The following is a 21,062-nucleotide window of genomic DNA, read 5'->3' as shown; positions in this document are numbered from 1 at the left end:
GCGCGGTGTATTTATAAGGGGCGATCGATCAGCTTACCCGAACGCCCTCGGGTGTGGCATGATCGGGATTTCGTCATACGATAAACTGCCGATCCCCCAACGTCACGACTGCATCCCTTCCACTTCACTTCACACCACGACGGTTTGAATCAGGGAGCGGCCAGCGAGTTTCCTTCATCGATCACTCCATCGCATCGCCCCGGCGTGGTGTTGTCTTGCCCGGGCTATTATCCGGGGTGCAGTCTGATCTCATGGGTGCTTCATTCATGGGCGGATGATCTTCGTGTGACGATCGGATGTTGCTGAGCTGTGTTTCTGTCCCTCGTTCTGTTGTTGTTCGATTTCCGACTTGATACTGGGACAGTGCCATCACTTCCCCAACCTTGAATTGTGTTGAAGCCCTAGGAGGGACACCCGCTAGTCCGCATCGAGAATACCCCGGAAAGTGGTCACTGCAGATCAGCTAGTCAGTTACCCGTCAGCATTCTAACCAAGGCTCCCCCCCTCACGGCGCGTAGGATCAGCTTTCAAGCAACATACTATCTCCGAATAGAGACCCGATTCCAGTGGTAAGTCGACGATTCTAGTGTCAGGATATCCAGCCCGTCAGTTGGCCGTGACCCTGGACGAATCAGGCTACGACAAAACGGCCTCTGCATGGGCCGCTGCATCAAGATGAAGCAATCGATTGAGCATTCTTCAACCCCTCTTCGGTAATCCAATCAGAGCAATCTGCAAGCACTGTCGAAAGGTGGATCCGCCGTCATATCGCAGGGGGTACACGCATGCCGCACTTGGCTAGCGACCGAGAAGCAAGGCCGAAGCGTTCTGGATTTGTCCGAGTCCTCAGCCCACTCGGATAGAATGAGAACACTGGTCCGTGAGCCCTCTTTTGTGATGTTTCATCGGGAGTCCTCTGACCCAGAGCTGCCGAGCATGAAATAACCCTGACCCATCCCAATTGAATTCGCACCAATACCAATCTAGTCTGAATCGTTGTTCTCAACAGGTAATCCCCTTGTCGGCCCTCGATGCGAGACGCCGTGTCAATGCGTCGTCATCGATACGGGAGTTCGACTCCAACTTTCGGACCAGCACCATTGTAATCCCTATATCAGGCACGTAGTCGAGGAACTTCCGAATAACATCCTCCGAAGAGCTTGCAAACACCCTCTCAACCGCTCGCGCGGTCGCTTGTATGGGAAGTTCATGCATGGCGCAGTATTCAATGCAATCTTCCCCCCAAGGGGAGAGCGTCGGGCCCCACAGCAATATGCGTTCTGAGGCAACAAAAGTCCCATGTTGTAAAAGCAGAGCAAACATTTCCTGTCTCTCAATCCGAGGGGTTGATGTCCATGCTTCTTCCCAGACGTTCTGAAGTTCCACGTCATGGTTCACGCACTCAACATTTCATTCAAGATTCGAGGCGTGATACGCATGTCATCACGCCGTCGATCCAAAACTAACTGAAGCATCTCAGTGTTGAGCATTCTGTTTCCCATTATGCCAATTAGGACGTCTTCAGTGATAGGTACTGCCGCTCAGCTATGATCCAGAAGCTAGGATAGTATTTTTGACTCATATCTTTCATTGCGGGCTGCTCTAATGACAGCCTCCTCATCCATGGCTCCGGCAAATTCACCATAAAACGCACCCTTAGCCCAGAGCTTGGAACCAACCAACTAACCAGCCCCTAGCTATATATACAGTTCAAAATTCCTATCATTATACCGTAAGGCAGGGGGAGTGGTCAAAAGAGTGTGCGTGTAGCAGTCAGTCTCAGTGGGTGCGTGTGTGCGTCGCGAATTCTGAGAATATCTTTCTCGGCATGTAGGGCTCGCAGCCTCATACAGGACATACTATACCTGGTACTCTACCATACTACTCGAATGAAAAGAAAAAGAATTTAATCATCACCATGGGAAAAGAAAAAAAGGAACAGAACTAGTTGGCTGCACGGGGTAGAACAGGGGTAGGGCAGGTAGGTAGGTAGGTAGGTAGATAGATACGTAGCAGTGCATCAATAAGTCAATCATTCCTACTTATATCGAATAGTATACCCTCCTCCTCCAATTTTACCACCACCACCACCACCATACATCATTAACCCAGCACTAATCACCAAATCCCTACCTATTCCATAGCTAGCCACTAACCAACCAAACCCACAAGTCCAATTCAACCCAACCCAACCCAACCCAAACAAAACCCAAACAAAGCCCAAACTACAAAACAGGAAATAAAGAAGCCAAGGTGCTGGTACTAGATATACTCCCAAGCCTCCACACTAACATTCCGTCCCACCGTAACCGCCTGAAACCCCAAACAGGCATTAACATCGCCCCCGGGCACGGTGGCATTGCTCCAGTTCGCAAAAACCTGCCACTTTGCGCCGCCGCCGCCAGCCGCACCGGCAGACGGGGTCGGAGTCGCGGAGGAGGAACCGGGCCGGCCGTGGGGGGTGCCGGACGAGGAGGAGGGGACGGCGTGGGGGGTGGGGATGGGGAGGCAGCGGAGGAGGAAGTGTGGGGGGAGGCGTGGGGCGGTGGTGAAGCGAAAGATGATGATGAGGGCTGGGGGGAGGCGTGTGGTGGTGCGGATGAAGAGGAACCGCCTGGTGAAGCGTGGGGAGGTGCAGATGAAGACGAACCGCCTGGCGAGGCATGAGGAGGTGCAGACGAAGATGAACCGCCTGGCGAGGCGTGGGGAGGCGCAGATGAAGAAGGCGAGATAGACGCGGAAGAGGAATGGGGTGTCGCGTGGGGCACGGATCCAGAGGACGAGGCACCCGCGGAGGAGCTACCGGCGCCGCCACCGATGGGGCAGGCCATGAAGCCGCCGTCAAAACTCCAGGTCCCGGTTGGGTCGCCGGCGCTGTAGTAGAACGGGCCGGTTGAGGAGCCTGGCGGGATGTAGGCGCTGTGCGGCTGCGTGAAGGCAAGGGCGCCTTTGGAGGTGACGTATATTTGTTGGCCGCCGGGGACGGAGACACTCTGGGGGGTGTTAGTGAGATGGTTTGCATGGAGGGATGGGGGTGAGGGCTTTTTGGGGCGGGTGGATAGGCTAGGTAGGGTTGGGTTATGTTGACTCGGGTGGGTGGATACGAAAGCGCGTGAGAAAGAGATGGGAAGTGTATGGATTGAAGAAGAAAGAAAACACATACCAAAGCAGTCCCACCATCAATGGCAGTCGCATTTCCCGGTGGACAGCCGCCCTCAGCCTCCACCCCTGGGGGACAGTACGTGGATGTCCTCCCACCGAGATAGAAGTACCCCCCATTGGCATTCAGCGCCAGCTGATGGATAGACGAGCCGGAACGGGAGGCCGTGACCGTGAACACCGATGACGAAGAAGTCGAGGATGAACCAGAGCCTGCTCCAGAGCCTGCTCCAGAGCCAGAGCCAGGGCCAGAGCCAGCTCCCGTGCCCCCGCCACCCTGACACTGCCCCCCCTGGGCGCAGGCAAGTGTGATGGCGGAGAGGAAGGCGAGGATTTTCATTTTGTTGCTTCTTGGAGGTTGTGTTGCAGGACGGACTGGACGTAATTTTGGGAGAGGAGCGAGTTGGAAGAAGAGGGGGGTTTCGGTTGGAATGGGGGTTATATGTCTGTTTTAAAGTATGGTTGAGTTCCATGTGAAGTCGTGCTAGGGCTGGAACACGCTCTACTGGTGCGTTGACGGGATCGGACATGGCTTCCTCGAGGTGACGACGGAAGATTCGTATGATGGCCTTGCGGGTGAGAGGCGATTAAGGCGGGGTTCAATTCCCATGAGGATGCTGTTGGGCTACTGTTGGGATTGGGGCTGGAAATGCTGCTGCCTCGATTCTTTCGCTGGAAGCTTGGGACTGTAGGTGCGTATACCTTGTGCCTGTTCCCATGCAGGGTTGCCAGTGGCTCGGAATACAGCGCCCATCAGCGGATCCTTGGTGGTGAATGGGGTTGCATGTGCTTTGATTGTCCGCTGATTATGGTTACATCGGGTTGGTCTGACGTATCTCGGCGGACATGATTCCCGCGATGGTTTATTAGGGTTCCTATCCCTACGATATATCCCAGTGCTAAGGAGATGGTCCGCAACTTCCAATAGCCTGAAGCTTGAAGACACTTCGTCGGAATGGAAAATACATCTATCCAACACTGTTGGTACGATGCAGGAATTCATGCATTTTAGTTGGCCTCCTGTTTTACTACATTTCTGTCGAACACATACTTTTAAAGCTTCGCCATATACGAAGAGTCTGGCTTCTCTACCCCTAACATCGCACTGGCATACAGACAGTCCCGAACCAGTCCGAGGAATTCAGCGATCTGGGAATCGGAATGATACGTCTGATTGTAGCAAGCCCGGATGAAAAGCTTCTTTCCCAGAGTCTGAATCCCCGTGTAGATGCGCTCGTCAGCTGGCGTTGCAACCATCAAAATATCCCTAATCTTGAAAGGGCCGTAGGTCTCTGGAAAGACATCCGACAGATCCCCGATGAAGCTGGCAGCGACCCCCTTGAAATAAGTCTCGTGTAGGACAGATGCCGACTTTGTCAAATACTGCGGCATGGCGCCAAGCATGTCTGCCTTCTTCCGCTGAGCCATCGCCTTGTACTCGTGTTTCAGATTCCGTGCTGTGCGTTGGAAATCATCCGACATCTCCACCTGCACAGGCCAGAAGCAAACCCGCGGCGCAGCGGCTCGGGAGGCAGCATTGAGAGGCTCCCCGGAGCATAGCTCACGGAAACTGAAAACCAGACCCGTTGAATGAATAGTTCCGTTCGAATTAGGGCTGAGCTTCTTCCCTGCGTGAAGCAGTGCCGCGTGTATCAACGGTGTGATCCCCAGACGTAACCTCTTGGCTATACCCATCAGCCCCAAGGTTTGCTCCTCGGAGAACTCGAGCGTCTGTGCCTTGCCCGCGCCGGGGTTTAGGGCATTGTTCTCCGACGGAACCTCAAATGCCTCCTCATTTACTCGGGGCTCGGGAAGAGAGGATATGAGCTGCGCAGACTTAGCCTGTTGTTCCTCCGTGATTCCAGCGGAATCAAATGCGCTATAAGGAAGGTTCTGCACTTCCTCACCCAACGGCGCCCTGATAACCTCTCCACCGGCGTCTAACCGCTTCATCTCGGACAACAAGTCGTGCAGCATGACCGTAGCTGCCTGTCCATCTGCCTGCATGTGTGTCGTACGGAAGATGAACCTTTTCGTGTGGGGGAAGCAATAGAACATCGGTTTCTGAACAATAGGCGCAATGCTAAAGTCCAAACAGCCTGGCGATTCCATGCTCGGGTCCCAATCTTTGACTACAAAGGTGGTCTCTATCCATTTATCGATATCAGACTCATCAGCCAAAGCAACGTACTGGAACCCGCGCGGGGTGACATCGGCAGCCAGGGCAGGATGGAGGTAACGCAATCGCATCCATGCCTTCTTGCCCATGTCCATGAGCTCGCGTGGCTGCCTGTTCGTGTCGATGTCGACACTGATGAAGGTGTCGAGACCCCGGAACTCTGGCCGGGCTGGGTCATGGCAAAGAGAGGTGAAGGTTTGCTCGAACGGGTCGAAGGGTCGGATATAGTGGGTTTTGCTGACCTTCTGCCAGCGCGACGGCTTTGTATCAGGGTTGATGTGGCCCGGGGTGGCCGATGGCTTTCCGACAGCTTCGTCGACCTCAGAGTTGCGAGCTGGTGCTGGAGTCATTTTCAGTCGATGAAATGGTAAGTGACTAGTAGCAAAGGCGGGTGGACATCAGGAATTCTATTCACTCCGAATAGCAGTGAATGAGATGTTGCAGCAAGAGATGGGAAGTCTTCCCATTTTCTTTCTTTTCTAAAAACGCCCACTCAATCCTAGTCAACAGTGGAGCACCCACGACTCAAATAAGACGCATGCTGCTATCTATAGACGCCATTTTAGCCACAGATCGACATCATCCGCCTCGTACAGAGGGCGATGCTGAAGATCCCTTCCCACACAAGGCATGATTTAGATGCGAGCGACCGATTTGGAACTGTTCCTCAGATTATCCTGGACAGACTTCACGATTTGCCACCCGAACCAGCTCCCTGCGTTGATTAGACGCGGGTTGAAGCTTGCTCGTGCCCAGAGCTGACCTGTTCTACAACACTTCTCAAACCTGCCTTGGCGTTCAGATCTAAGATGCCTTCAGCTGCCTCGACAGAAATTTCTGACTTTGGTATGTGGGCAAATTGCCTGGATTCGAAATTTTACTGCCTTGGCCTTGAATTCAAATTCAATCAGTGGTAGGGGAATACCCGAGCACCTTTATAGATCATTCTCCGATTCGAACCGAAATCAACAGCCGTTGACCTTCTCATCGGGTAGACCAATGGGGCAGGAGTCCCCTTCGCCCCCTTTCGAGGAAAGACACGGGGATGCTACCTAGGCGGAGCCTTCAGGTGATGCCGTTGTAGGGATTTAGCCAGTTCTTAGCATTCCTGATTCAAAGTTAAGTTGTCACGCGACTCATGCCAGGCATCACCAGACAATTGATGCCCGGAATGAGGTTGGTGACGTACTAGTAGTTGGTGACGAGCTCCGAGCTCGGTTTTCAACATATATCCAGAACTGTATCATGCCGGTAGGGGGGCTGGAATAGGAAGAATCGAAAGCTACATCCAGACAAACCTGAACTCTTTCTTCTGTTAAATGCGCCCAAAAACAAGGTCAGGTTCTAAAAGAAATTGAAGATTTAATTTACTCGGTGTCCATCTGTTTCCAAAACCACTTCACTTATTGTCAAATAGTTTCTTCGAACCTTGAAATTCAACGATCCTAGAGAGGACGGAGCAAGCAAAATGCCGGAGATTCCTAGTATCGAAGCCATGACCAATGCTGTGGCAGGAAAGGGGCATATGTCTCGACCAGCACCAACGTTTGCGCAAAGTGAATATAATGTTGGGAAATACCTTGCATATCGTCTGGAGGAGATTGGGATCAAAGACTATTTTGTCATCCCCGGTGAGTCTTCACTAGCAGGAAAAACACCCCCGCGAGCGGTGCTTATAGACATAGGGGATTTTAACTTGCTGCTCCTGGATCAGATACTGAAGAATGACAACCTCCGCCTGGTGGGCTGCTGCAATGAGTTAAATGCTGGCTACACTGCCGATGGCTATGCTCGGTCTTCACCACAAAGGGTCGCTGTCGTCGTCGTCACTTTCATGGTAGGAGGGCTGTCGCTTATCAATGCGATTGCAGGTGCGTATTCCGACAGAGTAAGGGTTATCGTGGTCTGTGGAGCACCTCCATCAGACACATTCGGGCAAGACAGTTTGATCCACCATACCACCGGCCTGAAAGATCGAGACCAGGCCCTTCGCATGTTTGAGCAAGTCACCGCCGCCTCTGTCCGGTTGGACCGCACAGCAAACGCCACGGCGATCTTGGATGGAGCGCTGATCGAATGTCTCGACAAGTCACTGCCGGTTTATATCGAGGTTCCAATCGATATTCCACAGATGCCATGTGAATCCCCTATGCCTCTCATTGTCCGGGGCCCTCCAATTCCATCGCCTAACAGCGTTCGACATGCTTTCAACGTCTTCGGCAGTCATTGGAGAGCTGCCAAACGCCCAGTGATTATTGTAGGTACGCTGGCGCGACACTCCCTTGCCACGGACAGGCTTGTCTCCCTAGTCGAGAAGCTAGGATGCCCCGTCTTTTGTCAACCGGATGCTAAGTCTGTGTTTCCCGAACCACATCCCCAATTCCAAGGTACGTTTTGGGGAAGCGCTTCAGATGAGGCATGTCTGGAGAAAGTCATGAGAGCAGACTTGTGGGTGGAAGTTGGATCCCGTTGGTTTGACTACCACATGGTCAAGAAACCTAAGCCCCCACAGGTGGCTATCCAGCCAGATCACCTTCGGGCCCCAGACGGTGGCTCCATCAATTCCATCACGATAGAGGATGTGTGCGATACCATTATCCATTCCGATCTCAACAGTCACTATACGGAGCCCAACGTATCGACCAGCGACGTGAAATTAATCCGAGATGGGGAGGGTGTGCATAAACCAATCAACCAACCCCTAACAAGCGCAAGAATCTTGGAAGGAATTCAATCGATACTTAAACGGGGGAACACTCTGATCGTCGAAGCCGGTGACAGTTGGTTCAATGGGCAGAAAATAAAGCTCCCGTATGGAGTGGACTACCAGAAGCAGATGATGTACGGTTCAATTGGATGGAGTCTACCCGCTATATTGGGATCGCAACTCGCCAGACCGGATGGGCGGACGATTCTGATGATCGGGGACGGGAGCTTTCAGATGACGGCTCAAGAACTGAGCACGATGATTCGACTAAAGGCAAACCCTGTTATTTTCATCTTCAACGGCCTGGGATATAAAATCCAGGTAAGTCGTCCAGTTGACACTATTGAACCATCTAACCATTCGGACTGGTCAGAGTACATTCCATGACGGGCCCTACAACTACGTTAGCAACTGGAACTATGCCCTCCTGGCCCAATCCATGTGCAATGTAACCCACAGCCTCGGCAATGGGAACGTATTTCTGACAGACCAGGCGCGGCGAGAACAACACAATCCTGCCATGTTTGCCATGCGCATCAAAACCCACGATGAACTACATCTAGCACTCGATCGTGTCCTCGGAGAACCGGAAAAGCTCGCTTTTCTCGAGTGCTGCATTCATCCGTCGGATGTCAGCGACAGCATGGTTCGATTCTGCCAGGCAGCTGGCTCGAAATAGAAGTGACACCCCGCATCAGTACTGATAACTGGCAAGCTAGATTCTTCGAGTTTACTACAGGTCAGACCTTTGGATCCAAGCTTCAATACCCAGATCATAAGGAGTGATGGATAGCGCCAGAGTGTAGCAAACTAGACACATTTTATGTTTCAGTACACACTAAATACAGATATCACAAGTCATTCCCACAGCCCTCATTTTCTATAATCGTCCGTTCCACAAGAGCCGAATCCATATAGGCCCTCAACTCTTCGATCACCCCCTCTTGATTCCACCGGAAGACCCAGGCATATTTGTTATCGAACCTGGTGCCTACCAAAAGTCAGCTGGAGGCTGGCTTATGGATATTTTCGGATGAGTGACGACTAAAGAGCACATTTCTTCTCGGTAGAGAATTGTGTCGAGCTCACCATTCCTAGTATGCCCGTTACTCTCAGGCTCGGCAACAGCCCACGGCTGTGTTCCTCCCCCAGCAATGTTGATGACCTTCAGCACGAGACCATCGGAATCCATGCATCTACCTATTCTTGACAATGGACCTTTTTGGAGATCGGACTTGTTTTCAAAGACACCCGATGTGGGGTGGGTGCCAGTCACAGTCCAATGCACGTCGTCGGCGACGTGGGTGAAGAAGGCATCGTAATTACCGGTCTCGAGGTTGGAAAAGATTTCCTGCATTGTGGGGATATCAGGATATGGAGTATACGATGCCATTATGAAAGGTGTTGGACTATAGAGAGCAGATTCCTCGAACACTGTATCTGAAAGGCTGGTTGTCAAGGCTGAGGTCAGCTGCATAGCTGTAACCCTAACCCGGCCAGGCTGACAAAACCATGTCTAACTGCTATCGATTTAATATGCAGAGTCACAGGCAGGACTCCGGATGTTAACCCAAACGAGTCATCCTTGCATTTCTGGCATGCTGTCCTACTTCACCATGGTTGTCCCAATGTTATAGACAACCTCCAACCCCCTTTCGGTGCGGGGCCTGCGGCCATACCATGCATTATCGGGATAGGTAATACACTGTGGTCTTACCATAGCACCTCGATCTGGACCAAATACCCCGCTTCCAATTCCAGTTTGATCACTCAGCACCCCCAGGCTGGTTTTGCGATTGGATTGAGGTCACCTCCGGGGGTGGTGCGCCACATCCCCGCACTTTGGCGCATCCATCCCAATACTATTACAGCCATACCCTCCATCATCCAAGCGGCTGTGTCACCGAATAAAGCCGGTGATATATTGCCAAGAATCATTTAGTACGATCTAAGTAGGTTTCCACCTCTTATAACACTCAGGAGTACACTATGTTCACCCTGGGAGCTGGGCACAAAGTCTTACCTTGGGCAACATCTACACGTATCACTCGGAGGGTTTAGAACCAAGCTTCCTTTAATCCTCCGAGTAGTCACCTGAAGGGACAAAGCACCCTACATAGCTGCTAAAGCTGCTTGGTACCATAGAGTCTTCCAGTCAGAAGTCAGAAGCTTATTTCATCTGTCACCGTCCTTAAATATGGATGCGGAAAGGTTATAGTTCTTGGATAATGGTAGATTGATATGGTAGGCTGATTCATTCGCCTCCAATACTTTTCAAGATTAAAAGTGTGAGCACTGTCTATGTGCGTACTTATCATCTCAAAAGGGTTGCCATCATCCTGAAAATATCAAATATGGCTGGCGACGGCTTCGTCTCCCCCACTTCTGGCACATTCTAGCACATAACGTCGCAAAGGACATAGTCTTATTCCGCTATCAGGAATATTGCAAGAACTATTAGCATAATGCAAGATACTCTGCCAGAGTCGTCCCGCAGGATCAAGATCAAATGGCCGCAAGTGGGCATCACGGTCACCGCACATATGAACGACACGGTCAACCCACGCCTGATCGACCTTCTGTTTGAGCATCTTCCCTATCGGTCTCTTCAAAACCATGCTCTAGTCTCAGGCGACCACTTGTACCACCTCGTTCCCTCTGAGATGTTGATTGTAAGTGGCTGTCAATGCCATTGACTCCCCGCTGTACTGATCCTTTCACCCAGTACACCCACGCGGACTACAAAGTACCAGACAGAACCCTCGAGCCCGACGGTACCGTCTTTCTTTCTGGACTGCAGCATCTTGCCATTAAATATGGCCCTCTATCCGAGTATCTCCCTGCAGCACCTTGCGGAAATGTCATACCCGAGGACATGGAAAACCTCCGACTCGCCGGTAACGCGGTGTGGAAAGCATGCAATAAGACGAAACAGATAATCGAGGTTATTGTTTGGGACGCCTCGCAGCCCGAGCCGACAGAGCATCTTCCACTTCAGCTGGAGCGGATTGGAGTGACCGATGAGGTGAAGGCTTTAGTTCACAGGATCCATGACGAGGTACGACTTTCCTCTGAGCCGCGAGTGGTAAATACCATCCAAGCTAATCCCTCCAAGACAGAAAGATACTGGTCTGGAATATGTCCGGATATCGAGACCGTACATAACGGCCTGGCAGGTTCATTAGCAGGCTCCAAAGGATCCTACTTCGCCACAATGGTCTTTCTGAACGGGGAGGTCCGACCACTCGGCTACAACATCCTGAACAATATCCTCGCGGTTGCAGCGACTCAACCGCACTTCGACCTGCAACACCTCATCACCCTCTACCGAGTCTTCACATCAACACCGTCGGAGTTTGTGGGCTACACAGGTGCCACTTTTCTTTGCTCGACATATCGGCAAATCGACGCTCTCATTACGGAGAGAATTCAACCCAATCCCGATACCGAACAGGCTCGGGAAGACTTTCTGGCTATGATCAGCGCGTTTGCTCGCTATGTCAATCTCTTGAATGCACAGAATTTGCATATTTTTCCTTGGAGACATACTATCGAGTATCCCATGAACCTGAATTAGATGGAACAATGGCTTTGCTGTGTTTCCTGCGCTTGACTGTACTTACCGGAAAGGCTGGAATAAAAATGAGACCATTGTTCCAGGCCGCAAAAAAAGCTTCTCTTGGTTATTGGATCATCTTTTAGTTGCATCTTCATCTCAATGCAGATACGCAGGATGCATCCTGTTCTAGCCATTCACCGCAAAGCAAGGCCAAGCATTCAAGCTTGAGCTTGCGGGCCGCCAAGTCCCGGCAACAGACGAGCCTAAAGCGATGTGTACTAATGCTGATACCACCGGCAGGTCACCATCGTCAGTCTCAACCAGGTGGATCAGTACACTAGAATTTGTTCCCCGTTAGGAGGGTATTGCGACAATATCCAGCTTCTCTTGGGAACAAGAGGTCAGGACTGTGTTGAGAAACAAGATTATCGCTTGCTAGGCTCAACCTGTGGTTTCGCTGGGTGGGTAGCTGCTGAGAGTTATCAAAGTCTGCTTAGATTCGAGCTAACTGTTGCTAGGCTAAATGGTCTCTGTATGGCTCACTGATGTGATTCTCGACGACTGAAGACTAGATATATATGCGGAAATGTAGCCGAAATGGCGCATCTTGATGACCGAACAGGTATGGTCACACCCCGATGTCTGCTCGCACACCCCGGCGGTTACCCAAAATTGCCCAGGCCTTGAGGCTTTAGTATCAAGGCAGGAAGAATGGTTGGTTCTGCCAGTGATATCAGGCATCAAGGTAGTATCCACAGATATGTAGACACTCCTAGACATCCATGAGTCCAAGCACATCAAAACTAAATTGGTGGCACAGCCACCTATTAATCACATATATATCTCAAAGAGCGGACCCATCACCTCCACGACGGCATATATCTCCCCCCCTCTTTCTCCCTCCCCTAGCTCAAACTCCACACCAAAACGCGTCAGGACGCGGTATGCAAAGAGCTATACAGCCCCCTGAGCTCAGAATCCTGTTGCAGTAACGCCATAGGACTATCACATTCAACGAGTGCCCCGTTCTTCAGCACGACGACGCGATCAAAGCGATCGATATACCGCAAGCGATGCATAACAGAGACGACGGTGTGATGGGCGAATTCTCTCTCGATGATGTCCTGCATCATTGTTTCTGTTGTTTCGTCGACGCTATTCCATCATAAAATCAGTATTCAGTATTCAGGATATATATCTATGTGTGTGTGTGGGAGAGAGAGGGGGGGGGTAGGAATACCTGCTCATCGCCTCATCCAAGACCAAAACCGGACAAGTAACACCAACGACCAACGCCCTCGCCAGAGCCAACAACTGTCTCTCGCCCATCGACCAATCCTCCGCTTTCAGATCCATATCTAACCCTTCCGCCCCGCCGACCCGTCGCCACAGTCCGACCTTCTCAACCGCCGACTGAATCGTCTCATCGGTAGCGCGGACATGAGGGTCCAGATTAAACCGCACCGAGCCAGGCATGAAGAACGGGTCCTGGGGGATGATGTTCAAGCGCAGTCGGATGTCCTTCGGCTGGAAGGTTGCCAGGTCCCGACCATCGATGGATACCCGTCCTTCCTGGATGTCGATCATCTGGAGAAGAGCCATGATGAGGGAGGTTTTGCCGCTGCCGGAGGGGCCGCAGATGGCGAGCTTTTCGCGGGGACGGATTTCGAGGGAGATGTTTTTGAGGATGGGGGTGGTTTGGCTGGCGGGGGAGCTGGGTGGGTTTGGTTCATTCATTACTGGGTTGAAGAGGGGAGGTGGTGGTTGTGGAGGTAGATGCTTACCCATGCACGGCGGTGATGTTCTCGAATGTGATCGCGCCGTCCGACGGCCATTCGTGGACCGGGGGAAGTGGAGTCATGAGATCGTTTCTTTCGGACGGTGTCTCTCGCATGAAATTCTGAACCCGGGAAACTGCCCCGATGGATGTCTCCAGCTGGGTCCAAGACTGCACGGTACGTACGATCTCCTGGTTGAAGGTCAAGACCATATTCAGAGCCACACCGATGGCCGCAGCGCTGAACTTGTCCTTCATCGATGTGATAATGGCCAGCAGGATGACTGCCATGGCGGTCACGACGAGATTGAGCACCAGGGCCAGCCATTGCTGGATACAAAACAGCATGTAGAATGGTCGTTGTGAGTGGTTAAGTTTGGTTTGGAGATGGGTCTGAAATGCAAGTTGCCATCCGAGGGCGCGGATGGTCGAGATGCCTTTCATGGTTTCGGTGAAGTGGCTGTACAGGGGTGATTTGGCTTCGATGTCGAGCAGTCTTACCTGACGAGAGGTGCGGAGGTAGTAAGACTGGATGATGAAGAAGGCCAAGACGAGGATGGGGAATGTCGCCGCCATGTACTTTCCCACGACGCAGATGATGATCAGCTTCATGATGGTGGATGTTCCGTCTGTGGGAGGTTGTGTTAGTACATGCTCGACGGAGGGTGGAAAGAGGAACGGGTTGGTTACTTCCGAAGGTATTCATCACACAGATGGGAAGATTCATGTCGATCAGATCCATGTCCTGGCTGAATCGGTTCGTCACACTTCCGGTGTCGGTTGTTTGGAAGAAGCTCATGGGTGCGTTGAGGGTGGACGCCAGTAGGTCGGTGTGCAGTCCCATCGCGGTGTCATTGATGATCTTCATGAATAACAGGCTACAAATGTTAGCAAAACAATTGGTTAGAAGCAGACAACCTTACTAGCAAGCCATCGCAATACCCGTGGCATTCAAAACCGCAAATGCCGTGTATACCCCGAGATAGAAGCCCACTTTGCCATTTGGGTCTGTCTCATTGGAATCGGACCACCACTGGATCCATATCGCTGAATTTCTGTCAGACCGAAGCTGGAGAGGATGCATAACAGCGCTGCTTACTTGAAAAGTTTTTCAAGAACGTCGAAACCAGAGAAGATGCGACGAAGCCAAAAACCATCTTGTAACCCGCACTCCTGGCGTAGTATTTGTACACATCCCACGTACCGTCGCGTCGGGAGAAGTCACGATCTGAGGGTTGGTTTTGCTGATGAGTCGCTTTGGTAGCGACAGCTTTTTCCAACTCAGTATTGCGGTCACTGTCAACATTTTCTTCACTACCTGGCAATGTTAAACACTTTGCTGCGATATCCGGTGTCCTGGATATGATATCCCGGTAAGCCCCGCTGTCAACCACAGCACCCTGATCCAGAACAATGATCTCGTCCGCGTATGGCAGTAGACGCTCTGTACATGTTAGTCAGATACCCACGATCGTGATACTGTAGTCTTACGAGTATGAGTGGCAAGAATCACCGACGTCCCGGCTTTGCGAAAGTGCCCATCTGGAGCAAAGAGCGTGGAGATAATGTGGCCAATACACCTCGAATCCAAGCCACTAAACACATCGTCAAGCAGAATATTCGGCAGCCTGGAATACATGGCTCGCGCAAGCGCCTTTGAAGCATTAGCCTCAGTCCATATTGATACCTTCAGAATACCACATACCACACGCTGCTTCTGACCCCCACTCAGCGAAACACCATCGCTTCCAGCCACATGCATATCTCCAGCAGGCAGACTCGCCAAATCATCGTCCAGACCGCACGCGGAAACGCAAAAGCGATACCACTTCATATCGAACCGTGTTCCGCCCGTGATATTATGCTGGATGGTATTGTTGACGATCCATGGCTTTTGGGAGCAGTACGCAACGTTCGATAGCCCGGCGCGTCTAGTCCCGTTGCGGATGACTGTCTCTCCTAAAATACTCTCGATCAGTGCCGACTTTCCAGATCCCACGGGGCCGATGAGCATCGTGATTCCTCTGCCAATATCTAAGTGGAGATCCCGAAGCACGGTGTCGGAGTCGGGAGACCATGCTATATCTACCCCGTTGAACGACACTAAGGTAGAGGCTTGCGGTACGGCTGCAAATCTCGTTAATTCCAGTCCTTCGCGCGGAGACAGATCGGTCGATGCGACGCTTGATGGGGTGAGATCGTCAACCACGGCAGGCTTCTTCTCCAAATACGCCTCAATGCGCTCAAAAGACCCACTACACTGCACGAGCTGAGGAACCGCCCGGATGAAGGTGACCAACGGGGACGTCAGCAGCGAAATCAAGGACAGCGAAGTGAACGCCCGAGAAGCCAGAAGAGACTGGTCGTTACGGACAACCGAAATGATAGCGTACACCGCAAACGTGGCGTACGGTGCAAAGTCCAGCGGGATGTTCGCTGGAAAATTAGGCTTCTGTCAGTTGTAATTTGTAGAGAAGAGGTCTTACATATCACCACCATCGAGATAAACAGCCTGCGGAAGTGCGACGACGTAGCGAGTTCGGCCTGTCGTAGCTTCGTTATCAGACCAAAGAGAACGTCGGTCAGCCCGAGCATCTGGACGGCCTTCATGTCGCCTAGCATGGCGGATGTTGCTGCGATTCTCGTTTGGACTTTCCCGACCCAGGCCTTCTGCGCGGGCCCGGTGCGGGAGGATATGGGGCGTGTTCCGAGGATGCATGCTGCTCGTGTCAGTGTTCTCTACGGTGGAAAATAACAGAAGTAGACCCGATGGGTACATACCAACCGTGATTCCCGCAGGCACGAGACAAACCAGGAATATCTGGCGCTCCAGGAGATACAAAGCGATCGCGACTTCAATCACTGAAGCCCACGTCTCGTGCAACAACCTGAAACTGGTGCAAATCCGCTCCACGTCCGTACCCATCAAGGTGAGCGCAGCAGTGTCTTTGACATCATTGCTCGTCAATCTAGTTGTCTGTTGATAGATCATGGATATAAGACCAGCTCGCACAGTGGTAATGAGCCGATACGCCTGACGCCAGTAAACAGCCGTGGATATCTACCACCGTCCACAGACCACGCATTAGCCAAAACCACAGCAACTCAACCACTACTCAGAGCATTACTCACCGCGATCCCCAAATAAACCAACAGATAAGCGCCCACCAACGCCCGACCATACTTTCTGATATCGTCCGTCGAGCCATCCTCAAAATAACCAATCGTCGAGGCGATCAAGAACGGCTGACAGAAGGTAAACCCACTCAGCGCCAGACGAGGAACAACAGCAGACAGCACGGGCCACAGATACGCGTGAAACACGGCCTTGAGAAGTCGACGGCTCGGCTTGCAGTCTACCCAGGCGTTCTCGAGTCTTTGTCGCGCTATGTCGCCTTGCAGGGCTTTATCCGTCTCGGGGAGATCCTCGACGGAGAGGATGTCCGAGAAGCCAGCCCTGAACAGGGGAGTCACCCAGATGAAGAAACTGCGGCCCCAGAATCCGATGACTTGCTCTTTCGTCACGTCTTGGTAGAGGGACCGGAGGATTTTGAGCTTCTTCATTGATTCCAGGAAGAGGGCTACGACAGTCAGGATGTATATGGCGGTCCAGAGGCCTCGGCAGATGTCCGTGTCGGGGATCAGCCATAGTGAGCGCAGTCGGGGGATGTCAAGGAGGGTCAACGCGGAGAAATAGACGACGAGAAGATCGGATGGCTCGATTGAGTGTTGGTCTTCGACGAAGGAGAGACATGCTGCCGCAGCGGTGGCGATGATACTGAGGACGTCGGATGTTGTCGCGAGTTTCGTGTGCAGCGCCGCCGTTTTGAGGCGGTTGACTGCGTAGACTACCTGGAGAACGAAGAGGGTTCCTACACAGATCTTTCGACACGATTATTATTCGAGCAGATCGGCGATGAATCGTGTTCTCTTACCGATTTGCAGATCGCAAGCCTGTAGGTGGTGACTTTGACAGGCGCCCTGCGGAGAAGCTGCAGCCGTGCGGGCAGAAGCAGGATCAGTAGGGCTGCGGGGAGAACGGCGAAGAAGGCGTCCTCGAACAGCAGGGTGAAGTCAAACGGTCGGCAATCCGGGTCCACCCGAGGCCCGAACTGATTGTCGCTGTTGAGGCAGACTGAACTCGCCATCTGGAAGTTGCTTGGGTATTCCCTTCTGGGGCAGAGGGACCCTGCAGTAGGCTACCGTGGAGATGCATGATTCTCCAGGTCTGAAGTCTTTATACCCCAGAGTCCAGTCCAGTTGGCCTCTAATTTCCGAGGGAAACACAAATGGCTGACATTATTGGACAGAGATAGTGACCGTTTGATTGCTTCTGCAGTAGCGTGAGCTTGGGGGGATGCTGGCCCAACCAGATGCTGGGGAGGCCTTAGAAGCATTCACTATGGGGCTGCTAGCGTTGGCTCAGCCACCACTGTCAACCCAGCGCGGAGGAGCCTGAAAAGTCAGGACACCCATGGTGGAAGATGCCAAGAAGATGGCGATCTGGGTATACAAGCAGACCAGATTATTAATACTGACTCGGGTTTCCCTACCATGAGAGTGGATTTCTTTATCCGATGAATCAGAGCACCAATAATGTACTCCGTATGCAACTCTGATATGTACTCTATGTATCGGCCTGCCACCCACCACTCACGGGCGCGATATCCGCCAAGCCCGGCCCAGACCAATCACGCCGCCCGCAAGCAGCGAGTCAGCCGGTTTGCTGATGTCCGCCCTGATGAAGCGATGACATCTTTGCCCTGCCCTACTTTGTACCCTCGACATCCGCAAATCCGGCCCCTTCGGAGCAACGAACCCCTCGGGATGAATCTTTTCTGGCCTAAATTTGAGCATCCACTCCGAGGTTACTCGGGTTTATGTGTTGTTCATGATGCCATACTAGAGTCCCCCGTTTTTGAGGAAGAAGATGGGGTCAAGTGCGAACACCTCCACACCGACTGGATCTGATCTATCATCCGGCATACTATTTTCTATTTTGGGCGATTGGTACCATGTCATTGGAGAAACTACTGTTCTCTGTACAGGTACATTTGCCTGCAGCACGCAGGATTAGCTAAGCCGGTCGCATAGTTAGTAACTATGCGAGTTCCTGGTGGCGAGGGCCAGAGCCCCCCGACCTTCTTCTTTGGATGCTAATCAGTCAGGACGGAAGTCCCGGTACTGTGTAGTTTGCATGTTGCAATATCTCACCTCTTAAAAAGCTCCTACCGTATTCCGTATATAACCATCCAAATCCATCGACAAAGAACCCGACCCAAGACTCATCAGGCCGCGTGTTCCGGCTGGGCCATCTTCCCCTCTCGACGTCCAGGCCTGCCCTGGACGCCCCATCGCCCATGATTCCATCATCCACGGCACGTGCAACAGTTATTTTACTGGTGAAAGACCAAGGGTTGGCACCAATGATGCATGCAAGCCAAAGCTGCGCGGTGGATCCGTCAGAATCGCCCTGACGTCACGGATCGCCGTTCCGCCAGACCCTGACAAAACAAGATTCCCTCGCATCCGCCGTGAAGGAATGCAGCCCTGGCGGACTAGTCCTGGCTACTACTGACGTGGTCCATCCATCCCGTCATTAAGGCGCTGGTTGCATTCTATAAGAAAAAAAAAAGTCGTTCCTGCGCTTGCGCTTTGAAGAGGTTTCGACAATAATTCCTACATCGATCCGATCCACCACACCCGAGCTCTCCCACCCAACCCACCCTCACCACTCTCCCTCCCCCCAACGCCACCACAACCCCAGCAATGGCCGTCATCTGGGGGCTGGATCTCAAAGAGATCCAATGGAGCAAATTCAAGAGCTCGTACATGTTCACGCGCGAATACCACCTGCGACGCACGAAGATGATCGTTTACCAGCTCGCGATGATTCTGTGTGTCTGCTCCGAATCAACAGGGACGGCGGCGTTGTCGGGTGAGTACAAGCCTTTCCATTACCCTTACTCCTTCTTCTCCTTCTCCTTCTCCTGATTCTACGCGTGAAACAAACCCGTATACTAATATTGGTGTCTGGCGATAGACTACGTCGACCAGCAAACCGAGATCGAAAGCCAACACCCCGGGATATACGTCTGGAACAACGACTTCATCGGCGCCGCGTCGTATAACATCTTCTGCGGGGTAGCGGTGGCCTTTATCTTCGGTGGCGCGTTCTTCTTCGACCTGTTCTGGCCGGAGCGGCACGAGAGCAGATCGGTCCGGTTGGCGTGGAAGATCTGCGCGGTGGTCGTGTCGGTTATGATGCTTAGTTCGGCGTTGACGATGACGGTATGTGTATCCTCGATGGGATGGGGGTGATGCTAATCGGAGACAGATTATCACCGCGATGCACAGCGCGCGCATCGATGGGACGGATGCGCAGACGGCCCGGACGTTTTGGGAGGAGGTCGAGAAGAAGCCGGCTTTGAGTACGTCCATTCTCCATCAGAATATGCAGTTGGAGTGAAGTATATGCTGACCGATGACAGAATATCGAACCAACCCCAAGGCCCTCGCGTCGGTGGTGCTCTCCTGGCCGGGATTTCTCTTTACGGTGGCGAGGTATGCTTCCTCCTTTCCCCAAGATGCCCCCGAGATGCTTCGAAACTAACCATTTCCACAGCACCGTCATCCTCTTCATGTCGCAACGTCACGACGACCAATACGGACCCAAGTCCGGCTACGGTCGAGAGCTGGAGGAGGGCGCCGCGCACGATCGTGCCGCCGCGATCGGGGAAAAGCCCGAGGGCAGCGAATAAGCCCGCCGCCAGGAGCCTATCTATGCCCTCAACACTGTAACTGTACACTATTGTATGCGATGATATTCACCGGTTATGATGTACAAAGGGAGGAAGACCATAAATAATGTCTTTGGTTCACGCGGCGCATTTTTTGACGACCTTTTTATGACATGTCAATAGAGGATAGATCTGGTCTGGGAATGGAATTATTTTGGATATCGCTTTCCGAGTAGACAATCTCATTACTAACTGATGATGTATATCCATTCTGCTGCTATCATGGGTGCCTCAATCGATATTATCACCCTCTCCTGAACCACTACCCGAGTCCCTCAAACCACCATCCCACCTAAAAGAACTCCTCACAAAAGGCCCTTGTCACCTCCCAACACCCTCTCCACATGCGCCCCCGTATACACCAAATTCAACGCAAAGAACCCGCGATGGCCAATGTAACCCCCACTCTCAAGCAAATCAAAATAATACAAATCCCTAAGCAGCTCGCCATCCGCCAACGGAAACCACAAACCCACCGCAGTCCCAAACCCCCCTGGTCCGCAAAACACCAGGGCACCTCTCCGCAAAGATGCTCTCCACGCCCCTCTTCAACTCCTCCCCGAGCTCACTACACTTCCTTAACGCCTCGCGGGTCATCAGATTAGCAGCCACGATCCCCGCGTTCATCGAGAATACATTATTATTCCACGTGCCGGACTGGGCCACATACACCCCAGATGCAGATACAGAAGCATACGCAGGATCGAACAACCGCATAATCTCCCTGCTGGCACCGAAGGCACCGAACGAGAACCCAGTGTTATTTATTAGCTGGGTCTTTGTTCTCCTGTCTTGGTTGGTCCTGTCCGTATACTCGTGTTCTATCCACCCACTCTCACCCTGTCAGTCATCCTCAGACCAGGGGTAGTTAATGGGTAATA

The 21,062-nt window shown here is 52.3% G+C and overlaps 7 protein-coding genes across 7 annotated transcripts; 3 read left to right on the top strand and 4 right to left on the bottom strand.

Annotated features, from left to right (window-relative positions):
• Nucleotides 1-2,262: 2,262 nt before the first annotated feature.
• BO70DRAFT_342180 (putative IgE-binding protein) lies at nucleotides 2,263-3,499 on the bottom strand (the record flags this gene model as incomplete). The annotated part of the gene is made up of 3 exons (XM_025541370.1): nucleotides 2,263-2,385; nucleotides 2,769-2,993; nucleotides 3,164-3,499. 3 exons carry the CDS (start codon nucleotides 3,497-3,499, stop codon nucleotides 2,263-2,265), a joined length of 684 nt encoding a protein of 227 aa, XP_025396386.1.
• Nucleotides 3,500-4,212: 713 nt separating this feature from the next.
• On the bottom strand, nucleotides 4,213-5,427 carry BO70DRAFT_389357 (uncharacterized protein; the record flags this gene model as incomplete). The annotated part of the gene is made up of 1 exon (XM_025546075.1): nucleotides 4,213-5,427. The coding sequence occupies one exon, from the start codon at nucleotides 5,425-5,427 to the stop codon at nucleotides 4,213-4,215; it is 1,215 nt and encodes a 404-aa protein (XP_025396385.1).
• Nucleotides 5,428-6,620: 1,193 nt separating this feature from the next.
• Nucleotides 6,621-8,894, top strand: BO70DRAFT_364823 (pyruvate decarboxylase). Its single transcript, XM_025543909.1, has 2 exons — nucleotides 6,621-6,969; nucleotides 7,024-8,894. Exons 1-2 carry the CDS (start codon nucleotides 6,807-6,809, stop codon nucleotides 8,430-8,432), a joined length of 1,572 nt encoding a protein of 523 aa, XP_025396384.1. The 5' UTR covers nucleotides 6,621-6,806; the 3' UTR covers nucleotides 8,433-8,894.
• Nucleotides 8,895-8,896: 2 nt separating this feature from the next.
• Nucleotides 8,897-9,402, bottom strand: BO70DRAFT_298027 (nuclear transport factor 2 family protein; the record flags this gene model as incomplete). The annotated part of the gene is made up of 2 exons (XM_025539591.1): nucleotides 8,897-9,036; nucleotides 9,135-9,402. The coding sequence occupies 2 exons, from the start codon at nucleotides 9,400-9,402 to the stop codon at nucleotides 8,897-8,899; spliced, it is 408 nt and encodes a 135-aa protein (XP_025396383.1).
• A 1,108-nt stretch (nucleotides 9,403-10,510) lies between these two features.
• BO70DRAFT_413925 (cucumopine synthase) lies at nucleotides 10,511-11,622 on the top strand (the record flags this gene model as incomplete). The annotated part of the gene is made up of 3 exons (XM_025547341.1): nucleotides 10,511-10,717; nucleotides 10,771-11,103; nucleotides 11,161-11,622. 3 exons carry the CDS (start codon nucleotides 10,511-10,513, stop codon nucleotides 11,620-11,622), a joined length of 1,002 nt encoding a protein of 333 aa, XP_025396382.1.
• A 474-nt stretch (nucleotides 11,623-12,096) lies between these two features.
• BO70DRAFT_320490 (putative multidrug resistance-associated protein) lies at nucleotides 12,097-17,558 on the bottom strand. Its single transcript, XM_025540477.1, has 12 exons — nucleotides 17,317-17,558; nucleotides 16,514-17,263; nucleotides 16,163-16,442; nucleotides 15,868-16,101; nucleotides 15,087-15,817; nucleotides 14,873-15,035; nucleotides 14,481-14,825; nucleotides 14,305-14,428; nucleotides 14,072-14,259; nucleotides 13,389-14,010; nucleotides 12,845-13,318; nucleotides 12,097-12,759 (listed from the first exon to the last, which is right to left on the bottom strand). The coding sequence occupies exons 1-12, from the start codon at nucleotides 17,527-17,529 to the stop codon at nucleotides 12,537-12,539; spliced, it is 4,347 nt and encodes a 1,448-aa protein (XP_025396381.1). The 5' UTR covers nucleotides 17,530-17,558; the 3' UTR covers nucleotides 12,097-12,536.
• Nucleotides 17,559-19,150: 1,592 nt separating this feature from the next.
• Nucleotides 19,151-20,341, top strand: BO70DRAFT_381819 (uncharacterized protein; the record flags this gene model as incomplete). Its single annotated transcript, XM_025545497.1, has 5 exons — nucleotides 19,151-19,319; nucleotides 19,425-19,672; nucleotides 19,719-19,812; nucleotides 19,873-19,945; nucleotides 20,007-20,341. 5 exons carry the CDS (start codon nucleotides 19,151-19,153, stop codon nucleotides 20,140-20,142), a joined length of 720 nt encoding a protein of 239 aa, XP_025396380.1. The 3' UTR covers nucleotides 20,143-20,341.
• Nucleotides 20,342-21,062: the final 721 nt, after the last annotated feature.

The sequence above is a fragment of the Aspergillus heteromorphus genome, assembly GCF_003184545.1.
Source record: "Aspergillus heteromorphus CBS 117.55 chromosome Unknown BO70scaffold_26, whole genome shotgun sequence".
NCBI lineage: Eukaryota > Fungi > Ascomycota > Eurotiomycetes > Eurotiales > Aspergillaceae > Aspergillus > Aspergillus heteromorphus.
This window is presented reverse-complemented; position numbering and strand designations above follow the sequence as displayed.

Excerpts from the sequence above, each read along its gene's own strand:
- BO70DRAFT_320490 (XM_025540477.1), bottom strand. The coding sequence starts at position 17,529 with ATGGCGAGTTCAGTCTGCCTCAACAGCGACAATCAGTTCGGGCCTCGG. Across the intron at positions 16,443-16,513 it reads TGGTTTATTTGGGGATCGCG|ATATCCACGGCTGTTTACTG; the intron begins GTGAGTAATGCT and ends GGACGGTGGTAG. Across the intron at positions 14,260-14,304 it reads GGTATTGCGATGGCTTGCTA|CCTGTTATTCATGAAGATCA; the intron begins GTAAGGTTGTCT and ends TAACATTTGTAG.
- BO70DRAFT_364823 (XM_025543909.1), top strand. The coding sequence starts at position 6,807 with ATGCCGGAGATTCCTAGTATCGAAGCCATGACCAATGCTGTGGCAGGA. Across the intron at positions 6,970-7,023 it reads AGACTATTTTGTCATCCCCG|GGGATTTTAACTTGCTGCTC; the intron begins GTGAGTCTTCAC and ends TTATAGACATAG.